Raw genomic sequence first — 21,117 nt, forward strand, 5'->3', positions numbered from 1 at the left:
CATTAGTCTGTCCTTTTGAATTGTTTAAATTTTTGTATATTTTCTTTACTTTACTTGTTTTCAATTATTATTGTTTTTTATGGTGCATGATCTATTCAGATGCCGATAATATGATTGAAATATGTTATGTATCCAAAATTGAGCCCGTTTCTAGATAACATTTTGTAAAATGACATTGAGGCTCACGCACAAAAGATTGTTTTATGTTTTTCATTAAAATAATGAGAAATATTATTTTGTCTATGACCAAGATCCTGTATCGTGTCAAATGTAAAACATTAAAGCAATGATCCTCTGATAACATCAATGACAAAATTATATGCAAATAAGAGGTTAAACACACATAGATAGAGAAAATTTAGGACACCGTCTGGAATTAAGGAGTAGTGTATCCAGACAAGAGTAATCTTTCCTTTTTCTTTTTCTTTTTTCCTTTTTGAAATTGTTTTGTGCTAGACTTGTTAATATACCAGCTGGAACTTAGGAGCAATAGATCCAGTCTGTGGTAATCCTTGTTCACAACAGTCTAATACATAAACTGAGGTTAGAGAAAATAAGATGAGCACCGGTAATGGATATACCGCATCACCATTACTTTATACCCTGTGGGGACACTATTTTGTGATTTTTGTTGCATTCTTTCCCCAGTCTCCCACAGAGTAGGGGTTTCACCCTTCGATATATATATCCATTAAGATGACAGCTGATGAATAACTCAAACTCTTACCCCCTTATTATAACATACAAATGCCCCTTGCCTCAGTGTTGTCCTTGCATTCCTTTGTGAGTACTAGTTCCAGATGGGTTTCAGCGACCAGTCTCAGTCCATGAGGGGAATAGCTTTAATCAGACTGTGTGATGAAATGACAGGGAGGAGTAATGACTAAACTGCCTACTAAGCCCCACACTACTACTAAACCAGCAGTGATCCCAATCATAAAGGTGAACCAGGCACCACCCAACACATATACATCCTTCACCTTTTTTTGGTAGCATAGGCCGAGTGCAGGATATTGTCTTCAGGAGGGGTGTCAGTTAATAGACTGGCAACACAAGCAACAATAGTACTGTGGTACCAAAATAAAAGAATGCCCAACCAGGGCTCTAGAAAAAAGGAACTTTAATAAAAACTAACAATGCACACAACAAATTAAAAACACTAAAGCATGCACTACTCTAAACGAAACAGAGATAATACAGATTTTGGAACGAAGGGGCATACTGTGTGAAGACAGGGGTGAAGGTAATTGATTTAGGAAGGACATGCCAAGGTTTATGAAGATCTCTTTAAAAAGACAAAGCAGTCTGACTAGATATTAACATTGCAAGGGTGTTTATTTTTAAGTAAAGAAAAAAAGCCTACCTGTCCCAATTGCAATGAGGGATGTGTCCTGCCTAGAAATGAAACTAAGGGTGCTTGTCAATTTTCTAAGTCAAAATTAGTCTTCACTCCAAACATTATCCAGAGCAGTAGCCTTTCCACTCAGGCTTCTTCTGGCCAAAGCTACTTGTGTTGCTCCCAAGTTCATCAGTCTAACGTGGTGTTTTTAAATAGTTTGTCAAAATAAGATTTTCAGTCCTCTTTTCAGGTTCCTTATAGCAAGTTTTAAGTCTAATGGATCAGTTCCTTAAAAGGAGAAATGATTCCAACAACTTGGACATTGGGCCTCATTACAAGATCGCCGGTCCGGTAACAACGGTACCAGTAAGCTTGCCGGCACCGTTGTTACGGGACCGGCAAACTACGACGTCTGCCCGCGGGTGCCTGTCAGGAATGGCACCCATGAGCAGACCTACCTGGTAGCACTGGCATCGTTATTAACGGTGCCGGTGCTACCGGCCTCCCCATTACCATTGAGCCCTATGCGGCTCAAATGTGAATGGGGAGTAATAAATACCAACACTCGGCAATGGGCAATTACTGGGTCCGGCGGGGCTGGAATGAACCGGTAAATGCCCACTGCCAGTAAAAAAATTACTATGGCGGCAGCCGTGCCGGTAAATAACAGTCATAATGAGGCCCACTGTCTTTCAAATTGTTCTTGATTTAGGATTGAGTAATTGAACCCTTCAGGTTTCCTGTTTTCGAAGTGTTGAAATCTTTTACTTATTTTTCTAGAGCTCCCCAAAGCCTTCTGGCCCTCTGAATTGCTCAACTCAGCAGCGTCTCTCTTGGGCGTCTGCCCATGTCCAGCAATTGGGTTTCTCGGGCTACTGTAACCCTTTTGGCTTCTCCAGCTCTGTTTCTGAATGAGTAATAGAACCCTCCAGGTTCCCTGTTTCCAAGTGTAGTTATTTTTCTAGAGCTCCCCAATGCCTTCTGGACCTCTGATTTGCTCAACTGAGCAAGGTCTCCCTTGGGTGTTTGCCCGTGTCCAGCAATCATGTTTCTCGGGTTCCCGTAACCCTTTTGGTTTCTCCAGCTTCTTGTCTCGCTCTCCTCAGTTAAGCTCCTTTTGCTTACGAATTGAATTAACTTGGGGACGTAATCGTCCATCCTTCTCCTGGCTTTACCTTCTCAGAAGTGCTTGTTTCTCTTAGCATGCCCAACTCAGCAGTCGCTACCCTTCTCGCACAGAGACTGGGGATTTGGTTTCTCCATTGTGGCATGGTCTCGGCATTGCATAATGGGCCCCAGACCCACCACAGCTGCTGTGTGTCACACCACTGGGCTAGATGGTCTCTCTCGTCCCCGTCTCTGTATCAGTTTCGGTGTTGGCGCCCTTCACAACGCCAGCCTTCTGGCATCTCTCTCTTGTTCTGCTTTCTCTCCATGCTACCACTGGCTACATAGGGTAGCGCGGCTCTGCCCCAAAAGGATGATCTCATGTCAGCGGCTCGCCTCTGCATTGGATTCTTCTCTCTCCTCCTCATCTCTTTATTCTCACTGTTGTATCTCCACGCAGCATGTTGATCTGCATCAGCTGTTGACTTCACAAGGATCCCAGCATTGCTTTCAGCCTAATATCTGTGAGTAGTGTTAGCATGTTGGGTATGCCAATCCACAACAATAATATCAGTCTTTTCTATTTCCACATATGCAGACACTGTATTCTTTGAAGGAGGTTCTTGGTAGGAATGGGAGTCCTTGTCACCTAGAAGTGAATTACTCCCAGTGAGGTCCCACTTTCCCAGACCACTAGGGAGGGTCTTGCTTAGTGTGTTCACCTCTGTAGCCACAAAGGGGGTGGCTCCCACCACCCCCAGGAAGAACGGACGAAAAGCCCAAATTCGTCACAAAAGGTACAATAGAGAAGTGGGGCTTAAAAGTCACTAGGATTTTAGGGATGCTTCCTCTGCCCTGTGAGGACAGCGTTGCCCTTCCTCAAGGGACTCCAAGAAGCAGCTTCCTGGGCATTGTCCCATATGCCTTTTGTGGAGCCATCCAGGCCAGAGAGCTAATATACTTCAGCCCAGTCATGGCTCAAGCACTGCTCAACATAGTGACACTAATATGACATTCAATTGCGGTGGCTTTATAATTGTGTGACCGCCCCTCCACCCGTAGCCAGCATGTCATAACCAGACATGGCTTATATTTACAGTTTAATATGCCAGCAGGCTGACTTAGGCACGAAATTATAATGGTGGAATCAGTGGTGCAATTGATTGAAAAGCCATCTCCACCTTTGCCTGTTGGAACATGGTGTTCTAGCAGCAGTTAGGAATGTGCATGACCTGTGTACCTGCCCTCCTGCCACCAAAGGATAGTTGCTGGAGATGTCGAGAGGCTAGTCTAAGCAAAGGCATATCTGTGCACTATGTTTTTGGCATCGAGCATTATGGAAGGGGCATATGATTAGCAGGCCTCCCTGTCAAACTGAATCGCTTGCATCATTTTATTCATTAAAACAAAAGAAGGCTATAGACTGCAGGGGACTGCGGTTGGCCAGAAAAAACATTGGTGCGCACTAGTGATTAATTCCAGATTAGTTTACCTTACTTTGAGGTCATAGCAGCCGCTGCTTGTCACAGGCTCTCTGGGCCATGGATCTCTTCAGAATCAAGTACACCGAGTTGTCTCTTTCTGTGCTGCGAGGGTTAAATAGCCCAAACTGTGTTATTTTAATACTAGAACGATGCTGGTAGTTCTGTTTCTGAAAGCAGAATCTACTAATTAGATCCTACTTTCATAATGCTCCGTGCCAAAAAGCTTTCTGCACACATGTACCTCGCTGTCACCGTCTCCAGACATCCCCAGCAGCTGCTCTGGAGTGGCAGCAGGGCAGGTTCAAAGATCACATGTGCGTCCCTGAACATAGCTGCTGGAACACAAAGTTCCAACAGGCAGAGGTGGCTTTTTAACTGACTGCACCTCTAGTTAGAAATATCATAACTGTGTATCCTAGCTGCCCGTTGGCAATTATTAACATCTAAATATAAGCCATGTCTAGTTATGACATGGTAGCTAGTAAGATTACACAATATTACAGCAAGTACTGGGTGCCTTATTATTGTCAGCTTGGTGAACAGTGATTCATTTACGAAAGGGCCTAGTATGTATTAGCCATTTGGCCTGGGTGTACCCACAACAACCAGGTTAGATCCAGCCCACAAAGCTTCCCTTTGCTCTACTGGAGGAGGGTCGACCTTCCATCAGGGAGCAGGAAGACTGCTCAGGAGGTCCCCTGGAAACCAGTGCTTCAATGACAGTCCTAACATGACCGACAATGGCCATCTCACAATAGGGTGCTAATTACGGAAGACCTTTTGATGGGCCCTGTGGATGGTCACAGAGCCCTGCATAACAAAAAATAGAATTATATGTGAATTAATGAAACAATTATGCCATGAGAATGGGGGAAATGAAGGCGATCAGGAGACGGGCGAGGGCGGTCTGGGAAGCACTTCCTTGTCAAATGAAAACAAGGAAGTGGTATTGGGACAAAATTCTTTCACTTCATTTGAAATGTCTTACACCTTTCTAAAGAATCGCCCCACAGCCACTAGTGTTTTTATTTTTCCTTTAAATCCTAGCGGATCCTTGAGTACAGTACCCCAATTAGTATTGCACCAGGCAATGCTGGCAGCCATTGTGATGAGTGATTTTATTTATTTATTTTATTTTATTTATAATGCACCGTAAGTCCGCAGGCATCAGGGCGCAACAGAAAGATATGGACAGGAGCTGGGAGAAAACCAGCTACGTATATAACGGGACACTTGGGATGCCAAGACAGAGAAAAACAGTTACTACACTAGCATTCTGTCTTCATTTAAACAGGAAGGTTTTCAATGTTTTTTCTGAAATTGAGATGATTGGGTTCAAGTCTCAGACTCAGCGGAAGTTTATTCCAACTGACGGCAGACAGGTTGGGGAAGACTTTACCTAAGCTGTTTGCTTTTTTAATGGGGGTTCACTACAATGGTTCCTTGAGCCTCAGACCTTAACGATCCGGTTGGTTTGTAGCCAACAGTTTTGGACTTCAGGCAAGCTGGAGCCTTTCCATATATGCACTTATGGGTGAGTGTCAATGATTTAAACAAGACACGGCCTTCAACCCTGAGCCAGTGTAGCTCTCTTCTTGCTTCACTAATGTGGTCGGTCCTTGCTTTTTGCTACATTATCCGTACCGCATGGTTTTGGATACCTTGATATTTTGTCAAGCATTGTTTGCTTGCACCCAATAGTAGTGCATTACCATAATCCAGGCGGGAGAGTATGGTGGCTCTAGCTATAATGGAACAATTGGTTTCGTTGAGTAGGGGTCTAATCGCTTTCAGCAGCCTTAAATAATATGAGCAGTTTTTACTGACATATTGTCAGGGGTGAGGGTGTAGGTTGATTGATCAGGAGACTGGGTTTAGGTGAATTGTTAATTAAATTTAAATAATATGTTGTTTAAATGTGTCTTTGGGTTGTTGATCTTAACTTCTATTCATCAGAGTGCTAACTCCCCAAACCAACATGGTGGAAGTAGTGCCGATTCCTGATTGGAAGTTTCATGAACTTCAGACCTTTCATACAATTCTAAACTGCCTTTCATTGTTCACCTTCAAGAAGGAAGGTCCTGTCTTGTTTGAGTTCCAGTTTCAAGGCCTTTTATGAGACTCTGGTGGAGATTACAGTGATTCATTTTATTCCTGAGATCCTGGTCTGCATGGGAAAAGCTCAGCTGTTTATTTGGTGGGAGCGCAGCGATTTCTCAAGAAGGGGAAAAGTTATTCAACTCTTAATCATTTTATTTCTGTTGGGTATTTATTTAGTTTAGGTAATTTGTTTCGTTTTTTAAAGACAAGGAAATATGTTGTTCTTGATCTTCAATTGTTATATCCTTTTAAAAACTGAACTTCAAGAAACTGTTTCAATATTAGTTTTTAAAAATACTATTAAGACTCTGATGCTTCAGAATACTGCTTGTTTTACTGATACTTAGCGAGATTAGTCTGGTGGCAATGATTGATAATCCAATGCCGTGCTTGAAGGAAAAAGCGTCTTTATTTACTGCGCAGTTTCATTTGATCAGTGTAGCTTCGTTTTCATCTATTTCATTTCGAGCATGCGCGAAGGAGCAGTGTCTGTGCGTTTGTCCTCCGCGTTTCGTAACTGATCTGATCTGAGTTGTAAATTCAGATTCAGTACGAGTGCGCGAGGAAAGACAAACTTGATGAAAGTCTTTCGTTTGAACTTTAACAAAATATTGTTCTAGTCCGGAAGAGTTTAGAGAAGCAACTGTATCATTGATCGCTGCGCATGCCAGCCCATTGCGTTACGAAGGCTGAGCGCAGGAAACTTTTGTGAATGGACTCAACTATGATGCGCATGAGCACAGTCAACATCTGAACACACTAACAATGCGCATGAGCAAATAAAACAAAGTCAGTATTTGAACGATATAACCATGCCCAAGAGCACAGGAAGTAAAGACAGCATTTGAATTCAATAGCAGTGCGCTTGAACAGAAAGCACAAACGTCATAAATATCTACGTGTCTGAATAAGTGAGCGCTCTAAGGTTATTTATGAAATGTGAATGCACATGAACTGATTATCAAAAGAAGGTTTGGCTTGGTTGTATTCATTACTTTGAGCAAAAACAGTTAAGGAGCAAAGGAGGTCATCCTTTCTTTTCAACTTCTGATTTTTTTAACAAGATTTTATTTATTATTATCCATAGACAAATTGGAAAAGAACCTTGACTGTGCAAGATACTTGTTCTTTACAACTCTGGTCTTTTAATAGATATCTCAATTATTTATTTTGGAACCAGAACTTTACAATCTCCAAGTTATAAACAGAGATTAGACAGGTATGGGTTTTGGTCTTGAAGTTTTGATATTTGCACAGAGTGATTTAAATGAATGTTTTAATTAACAAACATTAATGTTTCCTTCTACAGATTGCAGTCCACCAGAAGTAGGCGTTTGTCGTTTTTTACTTTCTCCACTTCCCCTTTCCCTTGGTAGTGTTAGTTCTTCAGCTAGGTTAAAGTCAGTTGTTGATCAAATGTTCTTGAGGGATCTGTGGGGCTCAGCATCTCCTGCAGACTTGGAAGATCGGACCGGACACATATGAGGCTTGGGTGTCTGAGCACATGGAGGCTTCAAAGGTCATGCCCAAGGTTTTGATCCTGCTCACTACTTTGATGGAGGAGTCTTTTATCAGGAATGTATCATAGTCAGATGATAATTTCGCCCTAGCTTGATTGGAGCCGAAGACCATCAGCTCGGTCTTTGATCCGTTCAAGCACATCCAGTTTTGATTCCTCCACAGTTGGATGATATTATAAAGGTTGTTTATGGTTTTGTTGTCTTTTTCATGAACCCCGCTTAATTCCACCACCAGCTGAGTATCATCATAGTTGGTGAAGAAAGCATTTATTTTATCCAGGGCTTCGCAGAGGAGGCGTAGGTATAGATTAAAGAGAAGTGGGGAGAGGCTAGCTCCCTGGGGGACACCACAGAAGATATTAGACTCATGTGAAAATGTGTTGCCCCAGTATACTCTTGATATTCTATAAACAAGAAAAGACGTTAACCAGCCGATGGCCTCATTGGAACAGTTGGCGATTTTCTCTAGAGCCTGCTGCAATAACTGATGGTCAAGCAGGTCAAAGACTGCACTGAGGTCAAGTAGGATAAGTATACCTGTCTTGCCTTTATCAATGAGGCCAAGCATTTTAGTTTGTAAATCCAACATGGCTGTTTCAGTACTGTATGTAGTATGAAAGCCTGACTGTAGGTAATGTAGTATCTCATTGTTCTCAACATATGCTTGTAGTTGTGCTGTGGCGATCTTGTCCATTACTTTCAGAATAAAATTACTATTGGTGATAGGTCTTAAATTCACTGGTTCTTGTTGGTCAAGGTTGGGTTTTTTTACCAAAGGGGTAATGGTCACCCTTTTAATGGTCTTGGGAACTGTTTGGTCCCTGAAGGAGGAATTGACCATTCTCGTGAGTAATGGTGCAAAAATGTCTGCATTCTCGAGAATGATTTTAGGTGGCAGTTTATTCTCTGCACAAGAGGATGGTTTCATAGATGCTAATGTAGTTAGCATGTCTTCCGTCGTGATCTCATGGAAATATAATTTGTCTACATTTTCCATTGACTTACTCGAAAGGTGATGGGTATTGTTCAGTTTTGTTGCTTTGGGTACTAGCTAATAGTTCTCTTGCTTTGACTATTTTGTTGGTGAAAGCAGCTTGGGCTTTTTCACATTCCACCTGGGATGGAACGAATGTAGGGGGGTCAGAGAGACCGGTTTATCGATATATTTAAGAATCTCAAAAAGTTTTCCCGAGGCCTTTGATGCCTGCTGAATTTGGGTGTTTTTTTTTCTTAGTCTACAAAATGTTCCTCTTATAGGACCTCTCGGTTTCCTTCCAGCTATTCTTGTTAAAGGGCGTAGGTTTCTTTACCCATCTGGCTTCTCGTTGTCTTTTTTCTTTTTTTAGCATAGCTAGGTCAGGCGTAAGCCATTTCTTATGGTTGTTGTTTGATCTAACTAGTTTAGGCCGGATGGGAGCTATCTGGTCTATAAGAGATGTGATATGTTGATCATATTTAGATATGATAATTTCACAAGTATCTTCCTCTTTAATATCTGCCAAGATTTTATTAATGCAGTGTGTAAAATGAGATCTTTCGATTTTCTTGAAATTCCTACAAGGTGCTTTCTTTGGTTCGTTAGAACTTTTCATTGCTGGAATAGGCTGAGTCAAAGTGAACAATACACTGAAATGGTCTGACCATATACATGGAGTGGTCACTAAATTACTTGTCACCAAGTTATTTGTTATAACCCAGTCCAGCTGATGGCCGATGTCCATGATTGGATTGGAATTCAAGACCTGGAAATGTAGGTCATTTATGGCCTTGTCTAGGCTTATTGCCAGTTTATCTTTGGGGTCCCCTCGCCAACGGTTAAAGTCGCCTAAAACCAATGTTGATGAATTAGAGCTTTTAAGTAGATTTAGTAGTTCAGTGAGTTCATCATTGAACTCAGATGTGAGGGAGGGAGGGAGGTCTGTAACCGAGAATTGTATTCAAACAATTATTGTCAGTGGGACAGAATTGCAGGTTTAGTAATTCACAACCTTGACAAGATGAGGTAGTTGGAAACATAAGGTAAGAGCCTCGGATTATCAAAGCCACCCCACCCCCTTTATCTGAGTCTCTATTGGTATAGTGAATAGTAAAACCGGCTGGTACCGCTAAATCACAGGTTGGGCCTATAGGGTCCTGTAGCCAGGTTTCAGTAAGGCACACAATGTCCAGATCTTCCTTCTGTATGTAATCATGTATGGATAAGGCATGTTGATTTAACGATCGCATATTTAACAGACATACCTTTAGATTGTTGTTTGGAGTCTGAAGGACTGCTTTTGAGTTGTGGTTGTTTGCCTTACGGTGTAAGCAACCCTGTTTCGCGGGGTGGGGTGGTCAGGGCACAGAAGCGAGCAGTGTATGGTGCCCTGTGATTGTAACCTACCCCCTTCCATGACATGCAGCGAATGCTGTTGAATTACTTCCAGACGCTGCAGGTCGTGAAGCTTAACCAATAAGTGCCTCATTTCTTCAAAGCCCATGCTCACCCATGATGCAGCCGCATTAATACCGATGACTCTGAACCTTATGCCTGTTCCAGGTTACTGGAGGAAGGTACTAGTCTGAGGGCCAAAGGATCCGGCTGGATTGAACTGGTTTACACAATGAAACCTTTTTCCAACACCAGACATTGTCAGAGGGGCGGAGGCTAGCGCTCGTCACGTGAGGAGGATGCCACTGGGAACACATCACCTGTGCCATGTTTTACCAGGAAATTATACATTTAGGGTATGGAGACAAATAAAGGACTACTCCTGTGGGACATTATGATCATTGTTTTAGGAGAGGCGAGAATAAGGGACAAAAAGGCCTGGTAAGTGCTTTTCGTCATCAAGGGGTCCATCCTCTGAAGCACACAAAAGCAGCACTCCTGGAGAGTGGAGCGGGTTACTTGGGAGGGAACGAGTTAATACTAGGATGCTGTCTGATTTATCTTGCAAGATGTAACCTGTAATAAATCCTTTTATGCTCATAGTGATAAGAGAAATTAAGACTTATTTTTCTGGCATTCATAGATCGGCACCACAACTAGGATATATCGGCACCGGACTGGTATATCACCTCCTCCCAAAGATCTTGCTGTTGACACCAATGAAAAGGTAGGAGTCCTTATTAAAAATTCCATGGGATTTAAAGGGAGGAGGTGAAGAGGGGCTGTGGGTGCTGTGCGTGCAGGGCCGGTCAGGGAAGCTGAGAATTCTTCCAACATGGGGGAGGCTGATGGGGATTTGTTCAGCAACTATGCAAATATGGGATGAGATTCTGGGTTGGGTATGTTGTTCCAATAACTGCTTTTTCCTGTTCTATGGATCATGTACTCTTTTCCCCTGAAATAGAGGTGATAAAATATTGGGAGTGGTAGAGCAGGCAGGATGCTTTTCTGCTAAAAATCCTGCAGGTTCCAGATGTACTCTTTTGGGTTTAGTCCAAATTCAAACGAACTCTGGTAGGAGGGGATCCACAAGAGACACTATGGGCCTCATTACATGTTTGCCGGTCCGGTAACTACGGTACTGGTAAGTTTGCCGGTACTGTAATTACCGGACGGCAAACTACAAGTTCTGCTCGCAGGTGCCTTTTTGCCTGCCGGGTCGGACCTGCCGGGCAGAGCGGCACCCGCAAGCAGACCATGCCGGATGCATCGGCACCATTCTGAATGGTGCCGATGCATCCGGCCTCCCCATTCCCATTTATAGGGCTCAATGGGAATGGGGAGCATTTTATACCGGTGTCAGGCTGAGAGGTCCTGTGTCCGCGGAAGCTGCTGAACCCCCGACAATCCCCCTGAGATGTAATTCCCAGAACTAGATTTCAATTCAGCTCTGTAAACTACACCCCAAAGGGAAAGGGGGAAGTGGATAACAAAACAACACCAGGCAGACTGTGTCAAGGCTAACCAGAGCTGAACCTGCAGAGGATATAAGAATAGCAGATACAATTCCTTAATGTACTTACTTAACCTTATGAATGGGAAGACATTAATCCTTAACTAAATATGAAGAATCATACCTGGCTCTTCTCTTGAAATTTCTTAGAGAAGCTGATAAAGAAGCTGAAAATCTCTCTTACTTGAGACACTTGAAATTCACAGCAACTTCTGACTTTAGGCAAATCTGGAAATCTTAGTTCATTGTCTTTTTTCCAAAATGCCCTGGATGTCCAGTTAGATTGTCTTAAAAAATATTCTTTCTTTTTCTTTCAAACTTTTCAAACTATTTATAATTATATTGAGTTTTTGAATCCTTGAAGAAAACCACGTGTTAAACGCACACGCAGGTTATCTCCATTCAGATGAACGATGAACTTCACTTAGAAATCTTCCTGGTTGAAGAACACGCGCAAAGAGTTCACTTACGAACGAATACACGCGATCAACAGAATCCACACGCGCAAAAATCCACACGAGCAATAATGTTCTCGCGCGGAACACGCGAAATAAAAACACCCGCGCTCTTGAGTTCAAACGCGACGAATTGATTCTCACGCGAAGGAACACTCGCGCTAGAAAACACACGCGCTCTTTATTCCACACGCGACGTATTGATTCTCACGCGAAGGAACACTCGCGCTGGGAAACACATGCGCTCTTTAGTCCACATGCGACGTATAGATTCTCGCGCTAAGGAGCACCCGCGCTATGAAACACACGCGCACTTAAAATCGCACGCGACAAACAGATTCTCGCGCTCGGAACACGCGCACTAGAAATCACATGCGCTCTTTAGTTCACACGCGACGTATAGCTTCTCGCGCTAAGGAGCACCCGCGCTCTGAAACACACGCGCATTTAAAATCGCACGCGACAAACAGCTTCTCGCGCTCGGAACACCCGCGCTAGAAAACACACGCGCACTTGAATTCGCACGCGACAAACAGATTCTCGCGCTAAGGAACACCGCGCTGGAAAACACACGCGCACTTCGGGAGTTCAATAGTTCTAGTACAAACACAACTTTTCACGAATTTTCAAGGAGAATGTCATTATGATGAACAGAGTTACAGTACAAATAAAGTCACTTATCTCCTGAGCGAATTCCTAAGGATCTTCTGCTTTTCCTGTCTTCAAAAACGAATTCCTGCCAACTGATAGCTTCTCCTGTAACCCCCCAAGAAAGTAGCCGCTCAACTGCTGACGCCTGAAGGATAAAATCCACCAGGCCTAAGACTAAAGCAGGAGCAGCCACTAAACACGTCCTCTCAGATGGGGTTTTGATGATGAAAGGCACAAAGTGACAGTTTAGAATGTTCATTGTTGTTCTGCATTGTCTTCTAACCAATCAGAGCTGTCACTGTGAGGCTCCATTTTGCCTTGGGTCAGAACCAGGATTCTGAATCAGCAAGTTAAGGCCAAACCAACTATAATAGAAAACTTCCCACCCACACAAAGCTAATCTGAAAAGGATAAATAAAGAGAAATAATGAGATGGAAACTTGAATAAGGGAAGGAAACCTGACAACCGGCGCCTGGGAATGGGCAACTACCAGGTCCGGCAAGGCCATAATGACCCATTCCCGGGTGCTGGTAAAATTTGCAAGTTTGGTGGCAGCCTGCCGGTTTTACCGGCAACGCTACCGCCAAACTTGTAATTAGGCCCCATGTCTGTATTTCTGGTTTAGATAGGGAAGATAAAACGGGATGCGAACAACAGTGCTTGGTTAAAAGGGAGATTTTTGCTGAATCCATAAATAGGGCAAGGCAAATGACTATGTTGAGTGCCTTTAGCCCTTTCAGGACCATTCTGCAGAGTGTCTGGTAAAGCCCCTTTCCCTTTGCAGGACCTCAGAAAAGTAGAGTCAGAGTTCATGGTATGCTCCCATAGCACTCCATGGGGATTGTGTATTACTACATGTGGTAATGCTTGTGTGTGATGGGAATTACCTCCACACAAAAGCAGATGGATTTGAAGAGCTTCACAACTGAAACTCTGCATTTGTGGTAACATATCTGGTATTCTAAAACAGATGTTTTACCATTACTGCCACAATTGTAATCAGGACCACAGTGAACTATCGACGATTGCCCATGATAGAGGTGTGCACTATCCTGAGAATGTGTTAGGAAATAGATGCGAAGAAGCATGCTGGCCCTTATATCCTCCGTAGACCTTGTTTGAGTGTCAAGACGCAAGCTGGACACTATAATCCTGTGGAAAAGAATCTAGGCAAAGAATCTTCTGTTTAGATTCTTCGGCCAGAAGACAACCCATTTTCTTTGTAGAGAAATCCATAGGACCCCAAGGTGTGCATCCCATTACCCATCCTGACAAGAATAAAACCTTTTTGAAATCTATTATTTGTTGCGTTTTCTGCTGGTCCGGCTCAGTACATAAGGTGAACATACAGAAAAGAGCTGAAGTTAGGTCTAAAATTGCAGCCTGTAAGGCCAAGGTGTGCCAATGTAATCACATCCTTCTAAATCTTTGATTGGGAGAGCAGCGGGAATGAGAAGGGAAGAGGGGTGGGACAATATTCTTTTTACAATAGTCTTCTACTGCACTGGTGATGGCATTAGATTTTGAGGTCAGAATGATAATCAGGCTGGGCACATCCCACGGCTCAGAATTAGTGGCTGCCACCGAGCTTAACTTGAGTTTCAAGTCACTGGGCGGAAGACGCAAGTCGACCCCCAACTTGTGTCACCAAAGGGAAAATAAATCTTGCCTTTTAATGAGGCGTGAGGCACAACCTATATATCGTCCGGCAGAACCCGTCTGTTAGACTTCTGGGCCCACTCCAGCAAAGAGGCTTGCTCCTGGGGGCCAGCAATCTTGGTTGCTACCTCTCGGAGTAGTCCTGCACATTGTTTCACACATCTCGTTATCAGCAGCGTATTTCTCTAGGAAGTTCTGCATGTTCATGCCACGAGAGAGGGTGAACAGGGAATCAATCACAGTCTGTGACAGACATTCTGAATATTAGTTGATAGGAACTGGATGGGTGCATCTGTACCTAAAAGTTTTGTAATCACTATATTTTAAAGTTGGGAGTACAATGATTTTTAGGGAGCAAAAAAGTAAGTCCCATTCCCAATGGGAGGATTTCATAAGCGAGGACAAATATTTTTTTTACTCCAAAACAGCCATGTTTTTGTAATAGTTATTTTCATCCAATTATTTTTGCATATTAAGAGATACATTTGAACCTCTTGAGATCAGGCGGTAATAATAGTAGAGTATATACACAACAGTCTTCCTAATAGCAATGTTAAAAAAAGGGCGTGAATATAAAATCGCTCCCCCCCATTTCTCAACTAAACAGGGCTATATCAAACTAATAATTGGGTCTAGACAAAGACGATTAAGTAAGGCATCGCCGAAACATCTTTGGATGACGACTGTCATTAGTCTTAGAAGTAGACCAAATCTTCATGAAGGAATGTCCACACAGACTGTGACGCAATGATCACTATTGGTCCTAGAAGTACAGCCGGACCAAATCTCCATTGATGAATTTCCACATGGACTGTGACGCAATGATCACTATTGGTCCTAGAAGTACAGCCGGACCAAATCTCTATTGATGAATTTCCACACAGACTGTGACGCAATGATCACTATTGGTCCTAGAAGTACAGCTGGACCAAATCTCTATTTATGAATTTCCACACAGACTGTGATGTAATATATGTGATAGATCCAGTCGATGCTGATTTGTCTTCTTATTTTCAGATTTCCTGCCTTTTAGAATTTGTCTTCGTCTCAATGCATTCTGATTCTAAAGGTAAAGGCAATGCTTTGTTACTTTCTCTTGTTATGAAAATGTTTTAGGGTTTTTTTACAGAATGTGTATGTGCATTTCTGGAAATATCCCACTTTCCACATGTGAGGTTTGCAGGATACGCCTTTTATGAATGATCAACCTAGAATAGATAGTAAATACATTTAATATAGATTTCCTTCAAAGAGATGAGCATTTTTTGTCTCAGTACATATGTTTAGAATAGGATGATTTTTTTTTTTACATTGCCAACAGGAACAGTGTAAATACAGTTTGTTGTCCTTGGTTCCTGCTTGTGTTAGGGAACACCCCAGGTTTCACAGTAAAAATAGTAGTATCTGTGTGGGTGAAAGAAGGGGAACATTGTCCCATCTGTCCTTATTTTTTCGTGGGGAGTATTTGTACCAACTATTTTCCTTTGTTGGGGAGTATTTACCTATTTTTAGAGAGTGGAAATGGCTGACATGGTGCTTATTTGTATGGCTGGGAAGAGCAAAGAAAATATGTAATCAAGAATCTAAAGTGGAAACTGGATTTCATTTCCCGCTTCCCCTCTGAAGTGTGTGATCCAGGGCAGATCATTTTAATCTCACTGTGTATAGCTGTCAGAAATGGGATACCATTTCGGACTGTTGTGTTGTGGGGCTGGGAGGGCAGGCGACCAAGTACGGGTTTTGTGTTGTTAGTAATGAGGTGGAAAGTGGCTATTGTCCTGTCCTTTATGCAGATGCAGTGAATGATTGAAGCCAAAAGGACACAATGTGGCCGATATTGGGGGTCTACAGTAAAAGAGTGCAATAGCAACAGCAGGGAGCAAGGCACATTAAAGGGGCCAGAATAAAGAAATACAAAGTGCATACTTTGTTCTGTATGGTTGTTACATCTCAAGAAAGTGCAGGTCTTTTGTTGGCTCGTCTTGGCTCTTTTTTGTCTGTTGGAGGCAAGCCAGCCTGGAGCCAAGTCAGACCACCTGGCTTGGCTCCGCCTCTTCCCAAGAATTCTCTGGTTCGTTCCCCCACCACAAGCTCTCACGGTCTCACTGGGAACTTTCATGAGAATAAGGTACAGTAATTTACAATCCCAAACCACATTTTAACAGTGGAGATGGGGCGACTCAAAGTACCCTTGGTTCAGAGGTACCTCTGCATATATGCATTACTTCAGGAGAACCAACTTACAAGAAGAAAACTCTTGGGAACTTTTGCCAGGTCTTCAACGTACTCTTTAGCGGTGTAACACAGGAAATGCTGCGGGGGAAAGAAAATCAAGCATCAGAAACAGAGACTCACCTAGCAACAAAGAAAAGCAACCGCTTCGGTCTTACTAAACGTAGAAAAAAAACCACACTCCGAGCGCAGCACATAAAAGAATTATAGAGCTCAGCATAGTTACCCAGACGCCACAACATTCGCCTACAGTCTGCTAGCGAAAGCAGGGAAGCGCGGGTACAGGGTGTGTACTTTTAACTCGTTCTGAAAGGAAATGTCTAAACTACATTATATAATGAGCAATTACTCATTGGCAAAATATTGAGAGAAGAGAAGAAGGGAGGGTGAACAGGCATCCGTGCAAGCTTTAATCGGCCAACTGGGTGACTACTGTATGCTTTTTATTGTGGAAGGGAAAGCTTGAAGGAGGATTATATTGGGGAAAGCACAAAAACGCAGGTTCTGCCAAAACTAAAGCGAGTTGGCGTTGGTTAACAGACTGTCCCACTGAGCTGGATCATCATAACCCCAGGGAGTGGCTTCCTCCAATGTTTAGACAGCAGTCTGTCTCCTCACAGCAACTTCAACCCAAACAGAGCCGTTTTGGGACACACTGAGACTGCGGGAGCCCCTCCCTGATACTTTCAGTATGCCTCCTTCAGCGCGGGGGCGAAGCTGTCCCCATGCATAGCCCCCACTCACCCGCACAAATACCAGCAGCGTCTTCTGCTTCTGGAACAGGTCCCCGAAGTACAGGCGAGTCCCAGCTCGGTCCCGAAGCTTGCAGCGTGCCACCTCAGCAAGCTCTACCCCGTGAGGCAGACGAGAGGCTGGAAGCCCGGTCTGCTTCAGGGGGTCCCTCTGTATCTGTTGAGTGACAGGCGGCTGTGGGAAAGCCATGGTTCCGCAGCCTCCTATAACGGCGTAGACTGTGCCCGTCTGGATCCCTAGAGGAAAGGGAGCGTGGGGGGCGGGGCGCACAGGGAGGAGCCAAGGGCAGCCAGCCGTACTACTGAGTGAACAGAACTCAGTGCTCATAAATATCAGAGTTCAACGTCAGAACACTGAACACGTCATAATATTCATATTGAGAAACGTTTACAATACGCAGTCTGTATTCCAGGACCTGACATAATCAGCCATCTTACCGGCCGACCCCTTAAGTGCTCATTTCATTTTTATTTTGCCAATGGGTGGTGCGGTTTTCCCCATAGACGCCTCAAGGTGCTTTGCACGTCTCTGTGACAGGCTGCGTGTACACCTGAACAATCCACTCCGGTGGCACAGCGAGTCTGAAACTGCAGTGAGGGTGGATTGTTGTTGGGGCAAGGAGTGTCAGAAAGTGATTAGTAGGAAATGGTTCGCTATATAGAGGCCAGTGGCATTGCCATTAAACACATAATAGGATGTACAGTCAGTAACCACATTTGTATTGGAGCCTGTCCGCCTGGTGTAGTTGTGATGTCGTGTGTGGTAAGCCTTGTCAGTTACTAGTTCATGGTGCATGTCCAGGTGCATTTGTATTTGTATTTTTTGGTATTTATTTATTTGTAAAGCGCAACCGTGCCCTGAGGCATTGATTATTTAATGTATTTATTGTACCATAATCACATATGAACTTGAGTGGCATTACATTTGGAGTGATTTTGAGGTGTCAGTAGACATTCAGGGTGGAGGTGAAGTATCACACCATGCCCCACCACGCAGCGTCCCTTTCCCCATGCCTTACAGCACCCAGAAAACTACACATGCACACACAAGAGACAGACATGGTGGACTGGGGCATACAATTGTTTCGTGCACCAATTAAAAAGTGTCACACCGTTGCAAATCGCAGTACATTCCTTTTGTGACAGACTGTTTGAGTAGTTCCCCTGGGGGAGGTTTTTGATAAAAATGTGATGCACATTGTGCATTTTAAAGAATATTCAGTAAGTAACACTGGTCAAAAATACTAGCCGCATTGTGAAGTAACTTATCAAACAGGCCCACATGGCCCACTTTGATCCACAAAACTGGCTCAAACTAGCATTTTTGGTTCCATATACCATACAGGCCAGTCCGAACCTACAGACAGGCAATCGGGACTGTGGCATCTGGTTTCTCCCCACCCCGCCTCTGCGTGTGTCCTTGAGCTGAGTGTGATGCATGTCTAGCAACCATTGGAGATCAGTTACCCATGTGGTGGGCACTGGTGGGTCTTACTTATATATAGTTCTTACCTTACAAGTGTACATAAATAAAGGACTTACCAGAGCAACCTACCTGAGGCTCGTGACTGCAGTGCTTCCTGGGACAGCATACTAGAATTGGCGACAAGCTGGTCCAGAGAGGAGCCAGAAGACAGACCCAAAAGAGCTATGGTGGGAGAAGCGCCCAGCTGCAGGACCCACCTCCCCCCTCAGATGAAGACCAACAACCAAGGAGGCATCATGTGCTAGATAGCCCCAGTGCAATGCTCTGAGAGGCTAAATCGGCCATAGGCTGTTTAGTGCTTGGCAAGATAGTGCCATAAGGCAGGAAGCTAGCAAGTTCCCGTTGCTGGTATCCATCAGACAGAGCTCGGTATAGGGCATGGTTTAGCAAGAGGCAAAATTGAGCTTTTCCGCTTTGAGAGCGCAGATAAGAAAAGGCACTGCCCGTGATTGCTGTCTGTTTCATGGATCGGAATCTTTGACGTGAAGAGGTGCAGTGAGTTATACTGGCAGACCACATGTGCTGGTTGTAAGGTCTGCCTTCCCTGACCGGCATACATGGGTCAGTGCAGACAAACATATCTTTATTGCACGCTGGTGTACCTTTCACTGACTTTCCCCTTCCTCCCAAATCCCCCCCAACCCAACGTCACTTTCTTCTGTCCTGGCCCAAACGTGGGCCTTCCCCTGATAATGATGAGGGAGGGCTACGCCCCCTAGTCACAACATGTCATCTCCCCCTTTTTTAGCATGCCAGCTCAATTTACAGTTTACTCCATCTCTCCAAATTAGTCTCTGAGGCTTTATGCGGCATCGCTGGGGTCGTGTCGGTAGGCTGGGCGCATTCACCTGTAGTGGGCCATCCGATTCTCCGCTGCTGGTCTCTTCCTCTGATTGCTCTCAGTCCCCTACATATGAGTCATCAGAGAACAGGTCACTTCGACTGCTTTCTGGCTGGTAAAGGTGGGTAGTTGTCTGATTTAATGACCTTGGGTATGCCATATGTTGACAGCATGCAGTGTAGGGCAGTTATGAGACAGGTGGCTGACGTGGATTCTCTCAATTAAGGGTCTGGGAACCGTGAGTGCTCATCGATCAGAACTAGCACATACGCTCCGTTTCGTAGTGGGGCAAAGAAGTCCACGGCTAGTTCTTCCCATATCGCTTCCGGAAGAGGAGACATTTGCACTGGGCTCGGATTAGGAGGCTGGGCCACTTGAGAGCAAATGGTGCATTGATTTATGACGTCTTCTACTACAGCGTCTAGTTTGGGGAACCATACTTTCTGTCTGAGGAGACGTTTTGTGGACACTATCCCCCGGTGGCCCTCGTGTGCCAGCATAATCGTCCTCTCTCTGAGCGCTCCTGGTAGCACCACTTTGCATCCCTTCATGATGAGATGGTCGTCAATGAGTGTTAGCTCGTCCTTGACTAGCTCTAGACACCTTATGTCTTTCGGGTCGCCAAAGATTGTCAAGAGTGCCTGGTGGTCTGTGACGACGGTGAAGGCCTTGCCCGTATAAGAAAAGATGGATGTATTCACAGGCGCAGATGACTGCCAAGCTTTCCTTTTCTGCCTAGGAGTACGCCTGTTCCATGTGTGTGAGACCTCTGCTGGCATAGGCTACGATGAGCGTGTTGCTTGACTCCGTAGGGTCCCTTTGTGTCAGTATGGCCCCTAGACCAACTGGGCTGGCGTCGACTATCACTTCTGTTTTCCTCTCCTCATTGAAGTACGCCATGTCCTCAGCTTTGAAGCTGTTATTGCGGATGGTCTCGAAGGTGTGCTGGCAATCTGCCAACCACTCAAAGGGTTGGTCCTTGCTCGTGAAGTGAGAAAGCTGAGGGGGGTGCTGATCATCGCGTAATTCTGGAGGTACCTTGAACAGTAGCTCGTGAGCCCTAAGAACAAGCAGAGCTCAGGCATGGTTTCAGGGGGCTGGGCGGTGTTTAGTGCTGCCACCTTGTCAGGGTCGGGTCGCATCCCCTTCTCCGAGAATATATGTCCGAAGAACCTGAGCGAACCCTTCTGGATCTCACATTTATTTTTGTTACGTGTCAAGCCAGCTGCTTAGAGTACAGCACATACTCGGTGGAGTGCGGCGTTGTGTTCTTTTTTGGACTGACCGAATACTAGGACATTGTCTGAATAGTTAAGGCAATTAGGGACGTACCATGTGACTTTGTGGATCTCATCTTGGAAGATTTCCTCAGCAAACGAGAGGCAGAAGCTGAGCCGCTAGTATTGGAAGAGCCCCATATGGGTCATGAAGGTCGTGATGTAACGTGAATCGGTGGCGATCTCAAGCTCGTGGTATCCTTTTGTGAGGTCTAGCTTGGAGACACATTTTGCACTGTGTAATAGATGGATCATATCGGTTATTCTGGGTGCCTGGTGTCTTTTGCGCACAATTGCTTCTTTCACCCTCCTCATGTCCACGCATAGTC

The 21,117-nt window shown here is 44.3% G+C and overlaps 1 protein-coding gene across 4 annotated transcripts in view; it reads right to left on the reverse strand.

Annotated features, from left to right (window-relative positions):
* Nucleotides 1-17,466, reverse strand: part of PRXL2C (peroxiredoxin like 2C) — a 235,895-nt gene extending 218,429 nt beyond the window's left edge. For 2 of the 4 annotated variants that reach the window (XM_069625676.1, XM_069625677.1), the window contains exons 1-2: nt 17,177-17,465; nt 16,445-16,513 (exon numbers count right to left, since the gene is read on the reverse strand). In XM_069625676.1, the coding sequence (XP_069481777.1) occupies nt 16,445-16,513; nt 17,177-17,374 (267 nt within the window). In that variant the 5' untranslated portion in view covers nt 17,375-17,465. Of the gene's footprint in view, nt 1-16,444; nt 16,514-17,176 lie in introns of all 4 variants that reach the window. The other 2 variants (XM_069625678.1, XM_069625675.1) reach the window with 2 other exon arrangements.
* Nucleotides 17,467-21,117: the final 3,651 nt, after the last annotated feature.

Source organism: Ambystoma mexicanum, chromosome 6p (assembly GCF_040938575.1).
Source record: "Ambystoma mexicanum isolate Mex_15411 chromosome 6p, UKY_AmexF1_1, whole genome shotgun sequence".
Lineage (NCBI taxonomy): Eukaryota > Metazoa > Chordata > Amphibia > Caudata > Ambystomatidae > Ambystoma > Ambystoma mexicanum.